Genomic DNA, 23,576 nt, shown 5'->3' with positions numbered 1-23,576 from the left:
TGTTTCGGTAACTGATTAAGAGCAGGGTGGCTGGATGAGAACTAACTGTGCTGGATTATTCAGGTTTTCTGTGCTGGTACCACGTTGCAGCATATAAAGGTACCTGACAAGTTACGTAGCCTGCGATGGCACCTTCACCCCTCCCACCCATCCACCACCATCATACGATGCTTTATTTAGCTCTAAGTCCACAGGAACAAGTGGTTTTCTCCATCTGATCAAAGGCAGCAATGGGACCAAACTCCTTCATGAATGGGCCACTTCAGGTCTGGTCAGTTTTCTTCATGAGAAGGACTAAAGTTCAAGTCAAACTCCTGATCCTTAGACAAGGAGGAACTTCGCATACATAAAAAGAACTCATATCCTCTTGTTCTTTCTCTTTACCTGCCCTTTTCTCTCCTAGCTGCCTAAATATGTACCTGATGTGGATTGAAGTCCTGTGTTCTTATCACCTCAGAGATTTAGGCCAAACACTTAACATGTGTCAAAGTGCCTGGTGCCATCCTTGATAGTGAATGGTTGTGATGTAAATGTTCCATTATCAGTCCATTCACTGATAGACCCATAGCCCATTGTGTGGTTTCTCACTGACAGGCACTAGATACCAAGAATACGGTGCTAAGATAGAAATTCATTCAAGATGGCTATCTGTACTCTCCAAGGATGAGCAGATTCATGTAAATCGGACATTAGTGAGTGACAGGGATTTGTGCTGCAGTGACCCCTGGTCATCTCTTTTGGTTCCGAAAGATGATGATGATGGCTCTCGTCTGGTAACTTAGATCCTTCTCTAGTGAAAGATAGGCAACTTGAGAAACTCTCCTATGACGTCCTCTGGGTAGAGTGGAACTTCAAAACAAGTTCTGATGCCAGCACTGCCAGATTTTCAGATGAGGAAGTGATTTTCTCTCTAGTTCTCCGAGTCCCATTCTTCAGCACCCCCTGGGGAGGAAAAGGTGCCCAAGGTGGTCATTAAATCCTTATTTGGTATTAAAATAGGCACTCAGAGGAGACTTCATCCTCTCTAGGCTCTGCTGTCCCAGGAGTGCTTTAGGGCTCCTGGGTGAGAAGGGGAGAAAACAGTTTGTACTTTTTTATTTTCAATGCCGCAGAGATACGGGTGCTGTTGAAGACTGGGGTGAGGTGACGCTCTTATTCTGAGAACAACGATATCTGAGTATTAGGTAATTGTCCTCTACCATCCTCTCTTATCCATCCATTACCCATCCATTTATCCATCTATCCACTCTTTCATCCAACGGCATCCCATCTACTGTCTCAGTTCTTCTGCTGGGCGCCAAAGTTGAATGCATATTTGAGGGGACTCAAGGGCTCTGCACCTGGAATGGATCAGATTTTAGCTCATGGGGCCTAACTTTTCTAAACTCTTTGCTCCCTTTCTAAAATCATTGTTTTGCAAATCAAATGAGAAAATGTTCTTTTCTTTCCTTCCTTTACATTCACCTTACTCCATGTTTATTGTGCTTCTGAGAATTTGACAGACCCTTGACCAGGCAGGGCAAATACAAAGGAGAAGGAAAATGCAAATGCCTCCTACCATGACTTTTAGAGTCTGAACTCATATTTTAATTGGGGGGTATTATGCAAATATGTGGAAGATAGTGAAGGGATAATTAAACTGTTACTCACGATTCAGCTGAGTGATGGAGCAGTCCTGGTTTGATCCCTGAAACTAAAGCCTTCATATAAAATTCTGGGATTGTTTATCGCCCACCCGGCACTGTGCTTCTTCAGCCAGGCCACTGTGAGTAACCAGAGGGATTGGAGATTCATCTGGTTGTAGATGTGACATGCTGGGTGCAGGCGGAAGTTCAGAATCAAAATCAAAGCAGCTTTGTGCATAGGTGGCTAAGTTTTCTCTCTGACCTCCTCTTCCTCTCCAATCCCAAGACCTTGGCTCACAGGCACACGCCCACCACTGTGATGTCATGAAAACAAAATCATTATTATGTCAGGCTCCTGACCAATGCCTGGTGTTAATGGACTCTCCTGTTGTTGCTCTTTATAATCAGAGCCAAACTCTGCCTCTTGGTATCAAAATTCCACATGACGTGGCCCTGCCTTGCTGTCTATTCTTACTTCTTGCCCCCTCTCTTCTCCCTCACTCGGACTCTGGGCACTTTAAACATCTTTCATTTCTCTGACTCAGCATGCCCTGTCTTATCTCAGGATCGTCACCCTGTCTGTCACCTGGGCCAGGCACGCATTTCCTCCCTCCCTGGAATCTTGAGTTTTAATCCTTACTGCCCTGGGAGGCTGTTTCTCTCCTTCCACAGTGAGCTTTCTGGACGAAGGAAACTTTCTGTGCGCTCTCACAGGCCCCTCCTGTTCTTTCCTCATTGTCACCTGTGGAGCATGCGCATGAATCCAGGAAAGTTATCCAGCGCAGGTGCTGTTACGGTTGTCATTCGCTGATAGTGCATTCTGTGGAAGTTTCCTAAACATCTCCGAATCTCACTCATCTCATTGGTCAATGGAGAAATGTGCGACAATATCATTATATTTATACTTAGAAAGTGTTTATCGAGTGATAAGCAGTCAATATATGTAAAGTAATAATAACTATAATACATGAATAGATGGGTCTTTCTATATCACAGCCAGACCGAGGACACTTCCACCCCAGGCCCCTTTGCTCTAGTGAGCAGAAGCAGCCCTTGGGAGACACGGTCCTCGCACTTCTCGATGAGGTGCAATGTGTGGGCGTTTGGTACATTTGAGAGCATCTTTGGCCCCGTCATCTCACAGAGAGGGTTCTGAGGTGAGATACGTTGATAGGGGCAGGGCTGATTCATTGCAGGGAGCAGATTCCGACAGACTGCGGGCCACGCATCCTTCTGAGGTCCAGACCCGGAGTCTTATGAGCACTAGATGCCTGTCAATTGCTCCTCTTGCACACCCAGACTCCTTTATTTGTAATGTCACATCGGTTACTTGAACAAGCCATGTGCAACTGTGTGTTTGTATGAGAGAGAGATACACAAATAATAGGATGAAATGAATGAATAGAGAAATACAATAGTCTATGTTTCAAGGTTACCGTTAGCCCAGGGATGTGGATTTTACTGAGCTTTTGCTAAAAAATGAATTTTCAGAAGAAAGAGGAAGCCTATAGTGTTTACTTGTTTTTTCTTTCCCTGCTTTTTCAGGATGAAGTCTTGGGAACTTGCTTTCACTTAGGTTGCAGCTGGGCCTATTATCACAGTGTTTTCTGACACTTGTGTATGGTTGAGTATGACATGAAGTAAAACGATTTTCATTATTGCGCACTTAATATGTCCGCCTCCATTTTTCTCGTTTGCAAAAAGATGATAAATTCTTTTTAAATCGAGTTCTAAAATCAATTCTTCAGGGTAGATGTTTCATCTTCATATTATAGGCAGAATAACTGAAGCTCAAAAAAAAAGTGTTAATTTCTCCAGTTTATGTAGTTCGAGAGACCTGAATCTTAGCTTTGTCGTTTTTCTCTTTCAAAACACTTGTTTTTCTCTTCTTCTCTCTCAGTTATTTCTAAACACTAGGAACCTCCAAACCTTAGTTAAGATTATAATTATAAATTAAATGATAAATATTATAAAAATGTGGCACAAATAAATTCTAACATGATGATGACACTGTTTTGAAGGACTTAATTTTTAATAGCAAAAATGCTGTTGATAAGGGTAACACACACCAGTACCTTCTGCGTCTCAAGAATGCTTTGTATGTTAATGGAAACCTCCAAGAATGATATATTATTCAAATATTCTTTTTTTAATAAAAATGCTAATAGACATGTTAAAATGCACATAAATTAAAATGATCATAAATTAGGATTAATATCACATTAATGAATTATAATCCCACATTCATTAAGATAAAGTGGCATTTCAATATTTGCTCTTGTTAATAAATTTGATACAATAAATGAAGGGGATACATTTTGACATTCAATAAATAATTGATGTAATCTTAGGCTTTAACTTTTTAAAATATTCAAAAGTAAAGTAGGAGATCTAGATGCATTTGAATTCTTTGTTACTATTTTATGTCTTTTTTATAATCTTTTCTTTTCATTTATTGAAGCGCTAAATGCAATTTAATTGGCAAAGAAAGCGATAGAGTCTGTTCTGAATAAACGCAGTCCCAAGAGGACACAATGTCTTCTGAGTTTCTAGGAGTTTCTTTTCACAAGACAGTTTATTTTTTTAAAAGGAATAAATATTTGGAATCTCATGGTGCAATAAGTGGAACTATATTGGTATTTAAATAACTGAGCCAAACTGAAAACATGTGCACTTTGTATTTTCCAACTATACTTCAATGACTTTTTTTAAAAGCAAACTAAAAATAAATATTTTTGTTTTATTTTAGTTTTTTAAAAAACAGGAGTCAACATAAAGTAATAGGAAGCACCATGCATCAGAATACTCCTGTCTCTCTCTTGAGAGTAAACTGAACATGTTATTTTTATTTTTTTTAATCCCTACCTGAGGATATTATTGATTTATTGATATTATTGATAAGAATTATTTTAATCCTTACCTGAGGGTATGTCTTTATTGATTTTAGAGAGAGAAAAGGAGAGAGATAGAGAAACAATGATGTGAGAGAGAAACATCCATCTGTTGCCTCCCATATGCTTCCCAACCTGGGGTCGAACCCATAACCTAGGTATGCAAGTGCCTGGACCGGGAATCGAACCCACAGCCTTTTTGGTGTATGGGATGACACTCCAACCCACTGAGCACCCCGGCCAGGGGTAAACTGCACAGTTTAAAGCCAGTCATTCTACAGCTACCAAAATGGTTCAGGTGGGGCGGCTGTCAAGTGGGTGCCTGTCGCCGTGACCTGAGATGGATCTGGGTCACTGCTGCTAAGTTTCCGTTTTTCTAAGCATTCTTATTTTTGGGAAACGTGCTCCCCTACTCTGGCCTCAGTGTTCTACTTTATAGAAAGGGAATGATTTCCCTGGACCCGAAGAATTGTGCGAAACAAAGTAAAAAACATCCTAGACAAACATAAGATTTTAACATACACCAGATTTTTCGAATTATTTTTGCTTTTGTAAATGTAACTGGCAGATCTGAGTTGATTTCAAGGTCTACCAGGCTTGATTCCACACTATGAACCTTGGGGAGGTTATCGTGTCAAACTTCCTCTTTCCCAACTTTCATGTGGAATATTTTAATTCATTTATTTTCTGGTGAAAATTAAGGGAATTATATGAGAAGTAATTCACAGAGTTCTTGGCATACAAATAGTGATCCATAAAAGATAGCTAGCAATAACATCTTTAAATAAATATATCCATACATTGAAAATAATCCATATATTTTTATATTTTTTCCTTCATCTTTTTATCATTCTAAATGCATATGAGTTTATACTGAACAGGTCAAAGGTTTTTTTTTTTTTTTAAGTGTTCAAACTTGTCTGTAAGAATTTCATTATGTTTTATTTTGATTTATATGCATATAGTTGCATAGACTCTCTGTATAGCTACTGTTAGCAGAAATTGATGAAGTTACAATGAACGTAAAAAGAACCAACCAGACATTCAAGCAGGAGGTGGTTAAAAAAAATAAGGTTGCAAATCGACCCATCACTAACCAATGTCACTTTTCATTTTAGCTACACACAGACCTGGATCCTGGGAGCAAAAAAATCAAGTATATCCTCTCTGGAGATGGAGCTGGGACAATCTTTCAAATAAATGACATAACAGGAGATATCCATGCTATCAAAAGACTTGATCGAGAAGAAAAGGCCGAGTACACCCTCACAGCTCAGGCAGTGGACTGGGAGACCAACAAGCCCCTCGAGCCTCCTTCTGAATTTATCATTAAAGTTCAAGACATCAACGATAATGCACCAGAGTTTCTTAATGGGCCCTATCATGCCACCGTGCCGGAGATGTCCATTTTGGGTATGTATGCTTCCAATTTCGCAGAACTATTAGAAGTCATCTTTAAAATGGCCCCTGGCATCAGGGATAGTGTATCGCTGAATAAAAGACATTTATTACTGTCTTATCTCTAATTTGCATTTCCAAATCCCCTTTTTTTTCTTGCGCTCAGTGCCACAGCTCAATAGCTTTCGTCTCTTTGTAATAGGAACTGGCGAAGCAGTTTTATTAAAATATCTCTTTTTGCCCGAGAGTGCTTCAATAGGCTGAATTTGTATGCCTCTCATAGATTTGTAGTTGAAGTATTGTTACTGAGGCGGATTTATCAAGATTTGTTCCAACATGCCAGACTAATCCTATTGATATTTGCTTGATGTTTAATTATTTGTTTGTGTATATTCACAGGCAGATGCGGTGCATAGAGAAACAGAGAAATGTCTAGGTCTGTAGGCAGCCAGATATTGAGTTGAGTCGGTGGCTCGAGTCGAGAGTGGATTAGGAAATCGGTTACCAGAGACTTCTGTGCTGTGGCTGGCTTACCTTAACTGAACTCATTTTTAGGAGCGCTACCATCCCCAAAGGCCCGCTCCCAATTTTTCTGAGCCATTGAAGTGTCTATTACATTTTACAGAGCAGTATATATTTCAAAACGTGATTTTCTAGTCCTTCTTTTTTGTTGTTGTTGTTTTTCATCTGCTTATCTCTCCCCATACCCTGGCCTTGATCCTGGAAAAACCGCTGATAGCACCCAGACTCTATATAGAGAGCTCTCCCTTATCTGACCAAATTAGCGGGCAGGGTCCAAAATTCAGGGTGCACAACCCCCAGAGGCATTCTTATGTAAGGAATATAGACCCTACTTAGTTTTAATTTACAGTTGGGGCAACCTACACGGATATGTACATCAAAATTAAAGGAGAACATGATGAGACAAATGAAGACCACAAGCCGAGACATAAATGGAAGGGCAGAATTAGTTAAGTAGCTTGGCTTTATTTGACAGCTTCTATTTTACTCACCGTATAGCGTTGGTACATATACTCACTGCAGCAGCAAATCAGAATTGATTGTGAGGTTTCACATCTCACCCAGATATTTCTCCTGCCAAGACTCTACTCTGTCTATCTTTTGTGCATGGAATTCTACTTTTATTAATTCTTTCTTCTTATCAGATCACATGGCTTCTCTATGGATGATTGAAATGACACTATTTCTAGGGAAACTTGTATGGCTTTTTAGCAGAAAGTTATCTCTCTACTGTTACTATTAGCACAAAAAGAAACCCCAGACAAGCAAAAACATCTCCATGGGTCTACTTCTTTCCAATTCTGACATGCAAACAGAAACTGACGAACACTAGATTTTTTTTTCTCGTTGTTCTTGTTTGATCACTCATTTAGGGCAGAGAACTTGCTTCCTTCATCGCTTCTCCTGGTTTAGAGCAAATTAAAAAGACTATCGGCACCTACAATACACAAAGAACCCTTTATTTTAGTTGCTAACCAGCAGTGAAGAGGGACGTTGTTACTTTTGCCTTGTTGTTATGATCTGTACATCTTAACGGCCAAGTCTATATCTGTTTATTGTAAATGTGTCAGAGGCTTCCATTTCTGTGTATATGAGTCATGTGCCTAATAAATATTTTGAGAAAGAAGTTCCCCCACTCCAACTTTGGCAGACTCCAAGGTCAACTTCAGCTAAGGAAAGGATTGTAAAGATATTATTAGCTACATTATGCAACATGTATGTGCACCTATAAATACACAGTATATAATGTTTTCCTAAAACATTTTTCTTGGTTGGAAAGTAGAAACTAAAGGAAATAACCTACACTAACATACACAGTTATTTTTCTTTAAAAAATGCCTTTTTTATGACATCTCTTTCAAAAACTGCATGGGCTGTACTATAGTTCAAAGAATAGGCTGGGAAGTTAAATAGATAGAGTTTTGAATCCTGGTTTTATCCCTTATTATCTGGCTGACTTTGAAGTTCAGGGAGGTCAGATTACTGCTCATTTTCCTTGGCTACCATGCGAAGATAATAATTTCCATCTTGCTTTCATTGTGTGAGAACTGTGTGATAACATACAAGGTCAAGGTGTGCCAGAAAGTAAACAAGCATTCGATAATTGGTTGTGGTGGTGGTTTTCAAAAATTATTTTTATTAATCTCTTTCCCACCTTACGTTTGGACCTTCCCGTATGTATTGATTTTATGCATGGGGTGTGTGGTTGCTGTTTGACTCCAGCCTCTCTGGTTAAAGGAAGCAGAGGCAGCTGCACTATTTTATTGTCAAGTGTGAATTATTCCCTTCATTTCTCACGAAGGTGAATATCAGGATGAAGGTCACTTCTATCTCCTTTCTCTCCTCACTGTGCTCTGCCAGCCTGTCTCTTCCCTCCCCTCCTTCCTCCTTTCATTTTTCTTTCTTCGCTACAGCAGAAATGCCAGCCCCTGCACCTGTGCGTCCCAAGGAATGCCAGCCAGGACCAGGGGAATTCACTGCGCTGAACGGGAAAAATAAAATTCTCATTGAGAAATTTACCAATATTAAATGGAAATGAATGGGATGTTCAAGAACTGGCTGCCAGTTGACAGGCTGTCCAGACAAAACACACACGTATATTTGCCCAAATGGCAGCTAAATTATTTTTAAAATATCTTATTTGGGAGCTGGAGATATAGCTCTTTTATATTCGACTGTGAATTGCAGAACTTGATGAGAATTCACTTTTTTAACGAAACAACCTAAAGAGCAACATGTGAGCTTGTCTGATTTTTACTGTGGGCACCAAGCTAGCTCTGTTGAAGTTGGTTATTCAATGAAAATTTACCTGCATTTATCAATTTTCAGATAGTTTAAATAGGTATTTTCAATGCTATTTCACGTTGGAGTGAGGGGTGTTTAACCCTGTTTTTATGTCTACACCTGGGTTTGGGTAAAATAAGCTTTTTATTTGATTTTAAAACGGAACCTCAGATTATATGGCCTGAAATTTGCCTTCTGCTTGCATAAGCCATGTAATCTCACTTTCTCTATCTGTATAATGTGCACAATAATATCTACCTAAAAACCTAGGTTTGGGAAAGCTCAATGATTATTTTGAAAGAGATATTAGTTTCTTTCCAACTGTCCACTTGTGAGTCTTACTAGTGTGAATCAAAAAATTGCCCATACGATATACATTGCCTGTATGATACAAATGCTCAAGAGCCTTAACTTTATGTTTCACAAATGTGCATATTGGAACGAACTCTATTTTATTCAAGAGGGCATATTAGTGAAGGTAGAAGTAAAGAGATGAGAAAACCAAGTACAGTATTCTCCCTGTATCTGCGGGAGATACATTTCAAGACCCCTATTGGATGCCTGCCACAGAGAATAGGACTGAACCTTGCACATCCTGGTTTTTTAGGAAAAAAACCATACATACATACTATACATACATATCTAGGATAAAGTTTACTTCCTAAAGTTGGCACAATAAGAGATTAACACCAATAACTAACAATGAGATACACTAATTATGCCAATATACTTTACTAAAAGTGATGTAAATGTGGTCTCTTTCAAAATATCTGGAATTTTCCATTTGATTTTTTCAGACCACAGTTGACTACAGGTAACAGAAGCCATGAAAAGCAAAACTGTGGATAAAGGGGGACCAACCTTTTTTTTTTTTTAAGATTTTATTTATTTATTTTTAGAGAGAGGGGAAGGGAGGGAGAAAGAGAGAAGAACATCAGTGTGTGGTTGCCTCTCATGTGGCCCCCACTGGGGACCTGGCCCACAACCCAGGCATGTGCCCCGACCGGGAACCGAACCGCCAACCCCTTGGTTTGCAGCCCCCACTCAATCCACCGAGCCACGCCAGCCAGGGCAGGGACCAACTTTTGCAGTGCTTAAGCTGGTAGGCGTTATTGCATCTTCGAGTACACAGTTATATAAAATAGGACGCTTGGGATTTTCTTAGTTTACTCTTAGATTCAGGGCACCTCCAATAATGATTGATGTGTAATGAAAAGTTGCTGTATGCCAGAAGCTATGTTAAATGCTTCTAATATCCACAACAATCCTACAACATTGGTAGGGCTCTTAACTTCCCTACTTCTCATTATTTTTAAATCAGAAAACCAGGGGAAATTATAGCTAATCCAAATCCAGATATCAAGTGGAGGAGCAGGGATTTAAATATAGACATCTGACTTTACCTGCTCTGGGGTTTAACCAGTACGCTTGACTAATCTTTCATAATATCTCTAGGGAACTGGGTTTACGTGAGCACCAAGATTCCGCTGCATATTAATAATCACTAATGTTTTTCCAAGGTGGAGGTGCTCTGGAGACCAGCTTTGCAAACTAAATTGAAGAACCAGGATGGGATTTGGACAGGGAGAAGTTTGGGGAAGTTCTACACAACTGTCAAGATAGGAATAGAAGCACTTTAAAAATGTAAGAACAACACATCACATAGGAATTTACAACAATGAAATTAATTAAGAATAATGTGGTGAATAACTGGGGCTGAAGTGCCATTAATATAATAAAGGACAAGACTAAAGAGAGTAAACCGGGATCAAGTCTAGATCATGCAAAAGGAGAATGCACTCTCCACCAGAAAGTAATGATCGAAATAGCAGCAGTTCAAGAGATGACTTAGCAAAGAAAGATGTGTAAGAGGCTTATAACCGATGAGGTTATGAAAGCCAGAACACAATGTACAGGTAAACTTACTCTTCTTGAAGAGTAATTCAGCCAAAAGAAAAATGTTCAAATTTGAAAATAATTTCAGACTCTTTCCTTCTCTGTGCTATTCTCATTCTTCTGTCTTCTCTTATCTTTAATATTATGCCTTTTCTTTGTGACTACGTCCTTTTATGCTAAACATCCTTAAATCCTCCTTTGGTGAGAGGCCCATACAAAATGTGTGCTCCTGCTTTTCTGTTTTTTTATTACCTTTCATCTGGAACACATTTTATCTTAGAGGAAAGTTGCAAATGCAGTTGTCCAAATCTATTTTTCCCAAACTACTGGACAGTAAGTGGCTGATAGGACACCCATCCCATGGGAAGCCAGAGTAAGTCCTTCCCACGAGGATGTTTCTCTACACAGCACAACACAAGCATCAGCGTAAGGAAGTTCATGTTGCTGTACCATCGCTGTGGAATGCACCACCCTCAGTAAGATATCTCCCATTGTCCCAACAATGTCTTTTTACAGCAAAAGGATCAAATCGGTGCTGTATCCTGAGTTCACCTCTCGCTCTCTCCAGTACTGAAGCAATACCACATGGCTCATTCCGATTTTTTTCTCTTTTTCCAACAGTGAGAAAGTTGAGGGGTTTTTTAATGCTCCATATATTTATTATTTGAATCACCTTTGCGCCTCCTGCTCATCCTCTGACTCCCTTGCACATGTGCTTACCAGTGGTCCCACTGCCCCTCCCCCTCCCCGCCCTCACATGGATTCCAGCCACACCTAAGGGCTTTTGCAGTGAACAGTTCAGACAGCAAACAGACAGTCTGGAGTAGAGGCAGGGAACTATATACTGCTCTCTGCTTTTGTTGTCCTCTAGACCTAAATCACTTCTTAATGTGTAACAGACCTATGGCAACATCTTTCGATCTGTATTCAAAATAGGTTTACTGAAAAGCCAAATTTGATTGATAAACACTGCGTTAAAGGAAAGCAAAATGCTTTCTATACTTCAGTCTCTAAAGTACAAGTGTATCATAATTTAATAATAGATTAGGTTCCTGGACCCAGTTGTGGTTTGTGGATGTGTTTATGTGAGAGGGGGCCTTCCCATACACCACCAAGGAATTCCTGGACACCTTCGGGGTGTCCTCTAATTCAGCTCAATTCTGACACTGTTGTCCCAGAGACAGCATCAGATACTACGCGTTGAGGCAGTCCTACCAGGCTGCATATCCTAACCCCGACCCCAACCCCACTTCACAGGCCAATGGCCAAGTCCAGGTTCTCACCTGTGCTTGTAACCAACAGGCTATAAATCAGAAGCCCCCATAACCCATCTCCTTGTGTTTGATTAATTTGCTACAATGGCTCATAGAATTCACAGCCATTTGCTAGAAAGGCTCACAGAATTCACTAGGTTATCAGTTTATTATAAAAGGCTAGAACTGAGGAACAGCCAGACGGAAGAGACGCATCAGACAAGGCACACAGGAAAGGGTGTGGCACTTCTGTGCCCTCCCCAGCTGCACCACTCTCCCCAAATCTCCAGTTGTGAGCCTCCGTAAGTGCTCTCTGACACTGTCCTTTCAGCTTCTATGGAGGCTCCATCCCATGGTTATGAGTGATTGCATCATGGGCTACTGACAGTTGATTCAACTGCCAGCCCCTCTCCCCTCCCTCGGAACCATCTCTATGCAATGCCACATGCTAATTTAGCACGCAATTAACTAGTGAAATTTGCAATTTCTATGGACTGAAATGAAAGTTGAAATAGCTATAGCTTACATGGATTATTAGCTTGTTATTCCTGTCACTGTGCACTACATATGTTAGTCTGATATAAAGAAGATTCCCAAAGTAATAATTAAAGAGATTCATTTTTATATTCGTTTTTATTATTAAAGAAAAAGTTTATGTCACATAAGCCTGAAAGATTAAAAAATGTTCATACTGACAAACTCTTAAACCTAACATACTTTTTTCTTGAAATTTAGAGGATGTGGCTTGCTTTTTCGCTTAGCTAGATATGAAGAGAATTCAGCAGATTTCTCTATTTTAAAGGGGAGAGAGGCAAAGTCAAAAATGTATGTTGGTGATTTTGATTATATTTTTTGTCTTATATTCGATTCAGAGTGATGAACAAAACTGAAATTCTTTAGGAAAACATGGGAGGGAAATCATGAAGACTGAAATAAACACCCTCAAAAGACATCCAGCTGGCCTACCTGATATGAATGCATGTAACAGCTCTGGTCCCCAAACTCTGAGATGGGGTGAGGATTGTGCAGTTTCCATTCTGCATATAGAAGCTATACCTCTGTGGAGACAGGTAGACAGTTGACTTGATAGCTGATTTCTTTTTAGTAATGAGTGATAATCCATTGTCTGGGTTGACCATAGTTTGTCTATTGACCTGCGTAGGGACATCTTGGGTGCTTTTAAGTTTTGGCAATTTTAAATAAAGCTTCTATACAAAGAAACAAATTACTAGAGTATTCAAATGGGAAAGTATCGGCAATTAACAGTGAGAGGTACCTAAAATGTATTAGTCTTCCAAGGGGCATTATGTTGCTTCTACATTTTGACCGGGAGCAAGTTGGTGTATAATGTGGGAATATAAACAACGTTGATTTGAATGCCTTCTGAATATGAGGAAACTCCTTCCATCAAACTTTGCTTTAATGCTTACTCCTCTGTTCTCCCTAAATTATAAGATACAATTCCATTAATCATTGATAGCACAGTAATTTAATTAATCAATTGTATTATCCCTAATGAAACTCTATTTTTAGGACCTTCTAATTGTTAACTCATATCTCTGATCTCTTTAAAGTTAAGGTTCTTTGATCCAAATGTCAACCCATAAAAATATGCTAACACAGGTAGAATGGCTTAGGGAATTTTATTATAAATGTTATATATGCTTCTGTTGCTCTTCAGATCAAATTTTCTAGACATCCAGCTTTTAGTGAGTTGCAAAGAGTTAAAATTCTAGAGCACTTTGTTACAGGACTGGCTCAGGAGCCTCAACAATGTATTTCAATAAGTTATATAGATGCCTGAAACTTGAACCTACTGAAAACACATTTAACAATCTCTGCCCCTAACCCCACAGCCACAGGTGAGCAGTTACTCCCTGTGGAATGGGCTCTGGTGCCTCGGTCTAATTTAGGAACCTGTCTGTCCTATTCATGGGTATCTCATAATTTAAACTGATGTTTCAGAGGATTAAAATTAAAGCATTGGCTCAGTGTGAGCAATATCTATGTGAAGAGGCAACATTGATTTTATATCCCAACCTGTGCCTTTAAACCAGGTCAGCCAATCAATATTCCAATTAAACAGTGGTTTACCGGCCTAGTCATAGCAAGAGCTAATGCTAAAGTGCTGTTTCTTTCCCTTTTAACTTTTCTTCCACCGTGTCCCTGCACCTGCTTATTAGGCTTAAGCCTGATTTAATTGAATAACAATTTGATTCTCAGTTTGGTTATCTAGGTGTTGTCTCTTTAAGTTTTTCATAAATATATCTTTTACCCACTCACATTTTGGCTCTTCCGATTTCTGGATTTATTGGTTCAACTTTCTGACAATTACACCTCACTCCTCTCTACGCAGAGAAATGTCCTATGGCCAACACCTCACCTGGGCCTACCCGGAGCCCTTCTGAGGAAAATGAGATCTGCTTTCTGCTCAAATAATCTTCTGATACTTCAAATACTGTAAAGTATTCTCACATCAGCACATCTGCGCTTGTCATGAGAAAAAATCAAGACACACAAGAAAAACGTGTTGTTATAAATGGAAGGTTGAGAAACCAAGGTGGGATCCCACCCAGGCAACCCCATGATCCTGCTTTCTCTCTCGTCTCTTTGCTCTTGTGTGAGATTTGCTATTTTAGGATCCAACACATTTATTGATTCTAGTGGCAAAGGGCAAATTGTTCTTAAATTATTCAAGCCATGTGTGTGTGTACAGCCCTGTGAATTAGCATCAACACTCACCGTGTTATGAATTTTTTGTTACAGAGCCATTTCAGGAAATCATGGATTAGAGGGACTGAGGAGTGAAAAGCTCATAGAGAGTTCAGCCTTTGCCCACATCTGCCCGTCAGAGAAACGAATCTGCTGCATGTCAGGGCAGGTCCCAAACACACATTTGTGAAATTCTGAAGTCTTGGCCGAAAATGAATGTGGGACACCTTTGTCAGTATATATTTTTGTGTGTGTGTATGCCAGCAATTTTCAACATTTTTCATCTCATGGCACATATAAACTAATTACTAAAATTCTGCGGCATACCCCAAAATATATTTTATGCTGACGTGATGAAAAAAGTAGGTATGATTTTGATTCATTCACTCTGGGCAGCTATTGTTACATTGGCTGTGGTCGTTTTTTTTATTTAACAATCTAAGGAAAAAGAAGCCAGTGCCCCTGACTCAATAGTCAGGTACAGCAGTTTTTAAAAAATTCTTGGAGCCCGAGGGCTGGAAATCAGTGCAGTATGGTGTCCTCTTGGGACGCTGCCTGTTAGAGCTGATTGTACTTCCTCCATCTCTCTACGTGTGTTAATATTGTTCTTTAAGTTTAATATTTGGGTGTCATGGGCTTAATCATTGTACTCCCTGGATTCACTGGACTTTAAAAGTTGCCATTGGATCTTTAGCTCCCTGTGGGTGGCGGGAACACAAGGCAATGTACCGATCACATGTCAGAGAAATGTGCACTTGAAACCTATGTGATCCTGTTAATTGGTGTCACCCAACAAATTTCATTTAAAAAATTCTTTTTAGACCAAAATGTTTTTATTTCTTGGTTGGTTAGCAATCACAGTTTTATGAGATATGTGCCTTTTCCCCTTATTCTTTTTACCAATATCTTTACAGAGAAGAAAATAGGATGAAACTTATGTGTCAGGGCAGCTACATGCATAGATAAACACAGAGATCCATACCTAGAAAATGGTAGAGAAGATACACAAACTTTTAAAAGAATGAAGGATAAAGATATGAATGTAGACTTATAGAGAAAAAAAGATATAAATTGTGTGTGTATTTGGTGTATAATTAGATATCCTAAAAAAGACAAAAATAGTGACATCATGAGGCTGTAAATGAGACTATATGGATGGTCTCAAATATGTCTTTTATTCTAAGGGGACGAGATTTCATTCCTTGTATCTGTACTTGAAGAGTTTAAAGTCACTAAAATCATGTTTGTGGCCATGTTAGAGATGATTTTATTCATTTTCTTTTTATCAGGGAGCGTGAGACCCAGGAATCTTCTCTTTATAACAAAGTCTGGCTTTTCGAATCTCATCATTATCTGCCAACTATGAATCTTTGCAAACCATAGCAGTGGTTTGCGTTCAAGAAATATGACGGGGGAGGGTAGGGGGGAATACATAAAGTAAAGGCCTTTGAAATAGGTGTTGAAATGTTTGTGCATAGTCCTTCTGAAATCCAAAGCAATGCTATTCACTTGAGGCTAGCATAATGAATAATTACTTTATTCCTACATAGTAATTAATATTTAATGTGTTTATGCCAAACACTGTTCGTGTGCATTCATTTAATCCTAACAACCTTATGAAGTGAATTTTGTTACTCTCATTTCTAAAAAGAAAACAGAGGCATGCAACCATACACTGCTTGCTCCAGCTAATCTTATTGGTAGAACTGAGAGCTTGCCATCAGACAAGGAGGATCACTAACAGTCTACAGAGTAAGAAGGGAGTTATTACAGGGATCAGACCATTTGCAGCTCCTGAGCTGCTAGAGAAATCTAGGCAGAGCTGCTCTCATTGCTTCGGGTATGGGAAGGAAAGCTGAAGGTGAAGTGGGAGAGGCCTGGAATACAGTGGAATCCAAGAAGACAACCTGAAGGCTGTGTCTGTCTGTCCTCCTCAATTTTCTGTGGCGTGGGCCACCACAAGAGAAGGGATGCCTTTCTCATAGGACTGCACATATATCGGGCCCAGCATTTGGGGAATGGGAGGAACAGATCCTACAGTTGTTGAAGGAGCTGCAACTTGGATTCTGCTCTCTGACAACATGGTGAACTTGAATATCTGCTGAATTTAGCATGAGCTGTCCCAGTACTTAATACCCTGTGATGACTTTCTATCTGCCTTCTGCACTTCTGTCTTTAAAATCTCAGGCCAGACCTACCCAGCACAATACAGTCATCCCTTGGGATCCATGAGGGATTGATTCCAGGATCCGCCCCCCACCTCCAAGGATGCCAAAAGCCATGGATGCTCATGTCCCTTGCCTGGCCCTCTGTCATCCTGGGTTCTGCATCCATGGATGCAACAAAGCAGATCCTCAGATGCTCAACCCAAGGCTGACTGTGTAAGGAAGGGGATTCTGGAAATACAATCCCAGGTTATCTAACTAGGGACTGAAGCCATGACAGATACTATTTATTTAGCTTCCACTGTAGGCTAGATACTGTGTCAAAACACCATACAGATTTTTAAAAGGGTGTATTATATATATCAAGTATATAATGTCAAGTGTAATTATTGTACATTATATATCATATGTGGATTATATAGCATGTAGGTCAAGTGTTACTATCACATTTATACTGTACAAATGTAACTAGAATGGATTCATGTTATGAGTTGAAATGCAGTCCCCAACATTCACATATTGAAGCTCTCACCCACCAGGACCTCAGAATGAGACTCTATCTGAAGTAGGGCTTCGAAAGAGGTAACTAAGGTTAAATGAGGACTTGCAGGCAGGCCCTAATTCATCTGACTGCTGTTCTTACACGAAGAGGGGATTTGCATGCACAAAAAGACACCAGGGACACACATAAACAGAAGGACAATATGGGAAGAGGCAGCAAGAGAACAGCCATCTGCAAGTCAAGGAGAGAGACCTCAGGAGGAATCAACTCAGCCAGCACCTTGCTCTTGGACTTCTAGCCTCCAGGACTGTGAGAAAACACACTTCTCTTTTATAAATCACCCAGTCTGTGGTGGTGTTATGGCAACCAGAGCAAACTAATGCAGTTTGATCAAATTAACTTAATTAGGACATCCTAGGGTCCAAATTCAAACCCAGAGATTTATTCAATCAGGTACCAATGTTCTCTCTTCTCCAACTGCTGAGTCCCTGTGTCAGCCTTGAGGTAGAGTCGTATCTCCACAGACGAATTGAGTAAACATCTGCTCTCCGCTATGGAGTGGTTTAAAGGGAAGCTGTGTGTTCAAGTATGTGGAACCTCTTGTTTTTTAAATGAGCCTTTTATTTCAGTATAGTTTAACATTTATAAAAAAGTTGTAAAACTGCACAGAGAGTTCCCACATACTTTGCCACTATTACTAACATTTTACATTAGTGTAGGACATACTTGTCAAGATTAAAGAACCCACATTAACACAGCATTTTAACAGCTGTGATAAGGTGCCATGTTATTACATTATCTCAAGAACATACTAATAGTAGGTTTAGACCTGTCGAGGTTAACCTTGACCACCTGGCTGAAGTATTGTTTGTCGGGTTTCTCTACTATAAATTTACTCTGTTTCTCCGCTTTCCACACTGTATGCTTTCGGAGGAGCTCACTCGTGCAGCACATACGTAAAGAGTGGAAGTTCCACTCCGCACACCCCACCTGATTAACCACAGTACTCGTTTTCCCCTCTTCCTTCCTCCTTCCCTCCCTCCCTACTTTCCCCTTTTCCCTTCCTCCCTTCCTCCCTTCCTTCCTTCCTCCCTTCCTTCCTTCCTCCCTTCCTTCCTTCCTTCCTTCCTTCCTTCCTTCCTTCCTTCCTTCCTCTCTCTCTCTCTCTCTCTCTCTCTCTCTCTCTCTCTCTCTCTTCTTTCTTTCTTTCTTTCAATATGAGCTCAGAGTTATTTTATGTTTTATATTTGGGATTAAAATCTAATACAACTTTATTTCCTGGCTTCATTTTTTTTTTCATCTTTGGCCATTGGGAAATCCTTTGACTGTCTGACATGCGTGTGTTTTCTTTTTTAGAGGGGGTTTGTTTTTTAGAACTTACTTGATTAGTTTCTTGCACTGCATGATGCTCCATGCTCTTCTTGTATATTTATCACCTCAATGATAGAATTAGCTATTTCTCCAAAGAGCCCTGTTTTCTTTGATTGGGGTGTTAGAAGCCAAAATCAACATTAAGCGTACTTGCTGCTACTGGGTTGATTTTTCTTCTAGGCCTCTCAGCTGACAGAGGGGAAACAAATATATTTGGGGATACTTATATATGTGCATGTATATAAACCCACATTTATGTGTATAAATGTGTATATGTGTGTTTGCCTGCTTCTTTTATCCCTAACCCCTTCAGTACACTTCAAAAGTATATTTATAATATGGTTATATTATTTTATCACAATTTGCATTCCATCCTGGGAAATCCCAACATCCTAATTTAAAAAAGATTACATATACTAAGGTTCACTCATTGCTCTGTGAAATTCTAATGGCGTTGATGACTACATTGTGCCGTATGCCCATCACTACAGGATCATAATTGTACTACCTTGAGAGCAATCTCTTGAACTGTCCCTATAAAGCTGCCTCTCTGCCTGAGTCCCTAGCAGCCACTGATCTGCTTACGGACTCTGTAATTCTGTATTTTCTAAAAGGTTATGTAAATGGAGTGATATAGTATGTAGACCTTTAACCTAGCAATATGCACTTAAGATTTGTCCTCACCTGGCTCAGTAGTTCACACCTGTTAACCACTAAACAGTATTTTATTGCCTAGATTACCACAGGATTTTTACTTAATCCATTCACTTACTTAAAGATATTTTGATTGCTTTCTGTTTTGTGTGACTATAAAAAAAAAAAAACCATTGCAAACATTCATGTACAGGTTTTTGCTCAGAAGTAAGTTTTCAATTAAGTTGGGAAAGGAGCTAAGAATATGACTGCTGGATCCTATGGTGAGATTTTATTTAGTTTTGTAAAAAATTGTGATTGTTTTAACCAAAATACTGACCATACAGCCCTCTCATTGATATCTAAAATACTGTAAAGATATCCTGTGTTGGTTATCAGGTAAAAAGTAAAAAAAAAAGAAAAAGAAAACGGTAGGAAACCTGGCATAGAAAGCAATCCGTCAATATAGAGATGAAGAGAAGGACTTGCGTGGGTTCTGGTGACTACGTTCTAAGCAGGAACTATCTTAAAATGCCAGATCTCTGTGCTCTGGGGAAATGCTACCCAAGAGGGCTTTTATTTTTCTTTTCTTCTGGTTAAAATTGGTCCTTCTGCTTCTACACTTTGACAACGCTCACGAGCACAGGTTGCCGATTCCATTGTCACTCTGCTGAGCCCTGCTTTATGAATGTTTGTGCGGAAAGGAACGCAGGAATGAGTAGTTTGTACTCCACAGTTCTGGTTGGAGAATCTCCCTGTTCTGAGGCTGCAGTGAATACCCTCTGAGTGTCCAACCCACAGTGTGTTTATTCTCCAGTGACTGTTCACCGCCCCATAGATAATATGGATAGCCAGCTTCTATTCTGGCCACAGATGGACATTTGACCAAATTTGGTCCAAATAGGGTTAACCCCAGGTGTTCGCCATGAAGACCGAGGTGGTTGAAATTGTATCTTTCCAAGTAGCTCAACATAAAAATATAAGAACTGAGGTTCCCATCAGGTAAGATGTCAAAGACATAACCTTTTCGTGGTATATATTAGAGAAACAAAGAAAAGCTACACTTCTCAGGAAAGGGAAGAGACGAAGCAGGTAACAAAGAGAAGAAAAATGAGAGACTATGCGATTTCTTGTTGGATTTCTCAGTCTCTGGTTCTAGAAACATACTGATCTCAGACGATTCCCATCTTTGGCTCCCGGGGTACTTCTCCCCGTCCGTACATGATGAGTCAGAAAGGGGAAGGACACACTCTACTTCTCAAAAACAAACATTGCCTAAGAAATATTCTATTGTATGTTGCAGGTACCAGTAGAAAGGAGTTATTCAGAGGAATTGTAGTCTATTAGATAGGGCATATCAAAGTATCCTTCTCCCTGGCTATGTAAACAATATATAAAGATGATAACTATTCCCACTCAAATTCTGCACAGTTTCCCCTTGTATGGATCCAGAGAATAAATTATTCTTTTTGGGTCTCCCTTATGAGTGATCATGGCTCCCCACGGCAAGGCATGGTGTGGATATTAGTAATATGGGGTGTGTATCTTCATAATACAGTAAAATTAAAAGAGGAAGTTATTTCCCCCTTTAGCAGCCATTGACGGCTGCCTGCATAAAAACAATGAACTGAAATGTTACATTCCTGGGAAAATTAGAACCAGAGCGGGGGCTGGCAAACTCCTCTGTGGGGCTTATGAAAGGATCCTGCTTCTCTTTGAACTGGGAGTGAAAGAGAAAATGAGAAAAGGAATATTCTCAGTTCGGTCTGAAAAAAGCCTCTTCATGCTGAGTGCAATGCCACTTCTCCATCCATTCATATTCACAGATCCTAATAATGGATGTAAGATAACCTGCAGTCTTTGGTGCTTTGTGCTGTTTAAAATTACTCTGACAGAAAAGCCAGTTGATCAAGACCGAAAACAGGGCAAAATTCATTCGAGAGCATGTCTCTATTGTCCTTTTCCTTACCTTAACAGAATCCTTTGAATAATGATAATCACCCCGGGATATATATACATTTTTGGCATTGCTATCCCTAAGTAGTTATCAGCGCTGCTGATACCATCAAGTGACAATGAAAGAATATCAAATAATCCCCACACGTTTATGTGTGTGCAACATGTTACAATGTTACAGTTAAAGGGAAGGAGAGTGCTGGCATCTGTCCGTCTTAAGAGGGGCTCTTCTGGTGTCTCCCAGCTCTGATCAACGCTGCAGAAGTGCATGGGGAGGGCCTTTTAGGGGGACAGCCCACCTGGAATGTCTAAGACCATGTGATGTGAACCCGGTGTTACCTCCACTGCTTGATTTTGCCCTGAGGGCTTTGGTAAAGCGGATATTTTGTAATCATAGCCAGCAATTCCTGTTCCTGTTCAGGCTCTTCTACCTGTTCACCTTTTCTTGTCTCCATCCCCCCATCCATCTTTTTAGATTCTGCATTGAAGAGTAACACCCAAACAGTAAAACGAATATGATAGCACCAGCACCCGTGTTAAACAGACTTGTGTAATCAGCACCTAAATAGAAAATCAGAACTGTGCTGGCCCCACAAAATTCCTCCTGAAGCCTTCTTCCTGTCACTGTTCCGGTAGAGTAGCCAGTCTCTTCACCTCTAAAGGCACAGAGAACTGGGGCCAGCTTTGTGTTTGAGACAAGGGGGCACATCCACTGCTTTTGCTTTTGTGTCTGGTCTCTTTCTCTCAATCCCCCAAACAAGCTCGAAACCAAGTCTGCCAAATGCATTAGATGTGTGAATGAATCAGTGAATATACTGGTTATTATATTCATTTATCCTGTTCCTCTCATCCCTTCCTATCTTCTCTTTTTTTTAATCCTGGCTCTAGAAAGTGACTTTAATATTAGATAGGATAGTTTGGGTAGCTTTTCATTAGGTACCTAGCACAGGGCAGCTAAGTGGGGACTCCTGTGCCAAGGCCAAGGTTGTGTCTCAAGCCCATCACCAGCATCACCTCTTAGTTCTGCCAATGGTCAGTCCAGGGGGACATCGAAGAGGTCTGTGGTCAGCCTCAAATAAATCTCACCTTTTTCCTAGTAGGAATTCACTTATTAAAACTACATTCATTTCAACAAAAACAAAATAAAACGACTCTTTGACCTCCCCCAGTTTCTTTATTTTTGTTTCAACCCCCATTTCTCCACTTTCTCCAGTGTTACCACAGAATGCATTTAACATCCATTCATGGAGCACCTTCCTTTACAGGCAGTGAAGTCGCAGAGATGAGAGCCGTGTCTGCGGATGGAAAGACTGCCTGGTTAGGAGTATTTCCTGGAGTCGTGGGTCTTGTGGCAAATCCTGACTGATTTTCGTAGAGCGCTGAACCCCCTCAGTCTCCTGGGATTCACATCCAGACTTGTATCTGGTGTCAACTATGTCATTAACCGACATGGAACCTTTCATGTAGGAGAAATCTTGATAATTTTATTTATGTAAACTGTCATTTAAAAGGAAACTTTCTCTTACTACTTGTACTAAAAATAGAAGATCAACGCCAGATAAATATAATATTGGATGAATATAATAACATATTCATATTATTAGATAAATACAGTATAAGCTATAGGTAAATATAGAAGTAAATTAACTTTGGTAGAGACACCGCTGCCTGCTGGAGGTGCTTGTGCCAGGCCTGCTTGGTTTTGGCTATACAAGGGCTGTTGGCAAACTCAGAACGGTGTTAAACGCACTAGCACAAAACTGAGAAGTTGCCCTTAGTGAGGTCGGAATGGTTCAAAGGAGAATTGAATGGACACACCTGTGTCGCGATGAATTGACTTCACCAGTGCTGATCCCTGTACACCTGGGGCAAGAATGCTTCTGGTATTTTGCAGTAACAGGTTATGCAAAAGGCATGTTCCTGGTTTGGTTTATGCCAAGCAAAGTCTCATACAGTCCCTGTTCTATGTTAACCATACCTGCCTCCAAGAGGCATGCCGCTTGCACTACAGATGATAGCCTTCCCCTTTGTTTCTGGGATCCCCACCTTCTCTTTTGTTGTTTTTTATATTTACACTCCAAGACTAATGTCTTGTTTCTGACCTTTCCTCTGAGCCCCAGGACTATAGGACGTGAGACCGAGGGGCCTTTGCAACAACCAGCTCACTTAAAACCAAACCTGTGTATTACTGTTGCTGTGTAACAATATTGCCACAAGCTTCATGTGTGGTTTTTACCCACACACATGTGCTGTGCTATCTCACGGTTCCTGTGGGTTGTTCCACTCAAGGGGCCTGTGGGTCCTCTACTTTAGAATCTCACAAGGCTGGGACCAAAGCATCAGCCAGGACCAGACTGAGGTCTTGTCTG

At 40.1% G+C, this 23,576-nt stretch overlaps 1 protein-coding gene across 1 annotated transcript in view; it reads left to right on the top strand.

Moving 5' to 3' along the window:
- CDH8 (cadherin 8) overlaps positions 1-23,576 on the top strand; it is a 334,727-nt gene that overhangs the window by 106,015 nt on the left and 205,136 nt on the right. The window contains exon 3 of the mRNA XM_024551526.3: positions 5,635-5,929. Within this exon, the coding sequence (XP_024407294.1) occupies positions 5,635-5,929 (295 nt within the window). The remainder of the gene's footprint in view (positions 1-5,634; positions 5,930-23,576) is intronic.

Source organism: Desmodus rotundus, chromosome 12 (genome assembly GCF_022682495.2).
Source record: "Desmodus rotundus isolate HL8 chromosome 12, HLdesRot8A.1, whole genome shotgun sequence".
Classification (NCBI taxonomy): Eukaryota; Metazoa; Chordata; class Mammalia; order Chiroptera; family Phyllostomidae; genus Desmodus; species Desmodus rotundus.
Note: the sequence above shows the minus strand (reverse complement) of the source record. Positions and strands in the feature narration are given on the sequence as shown.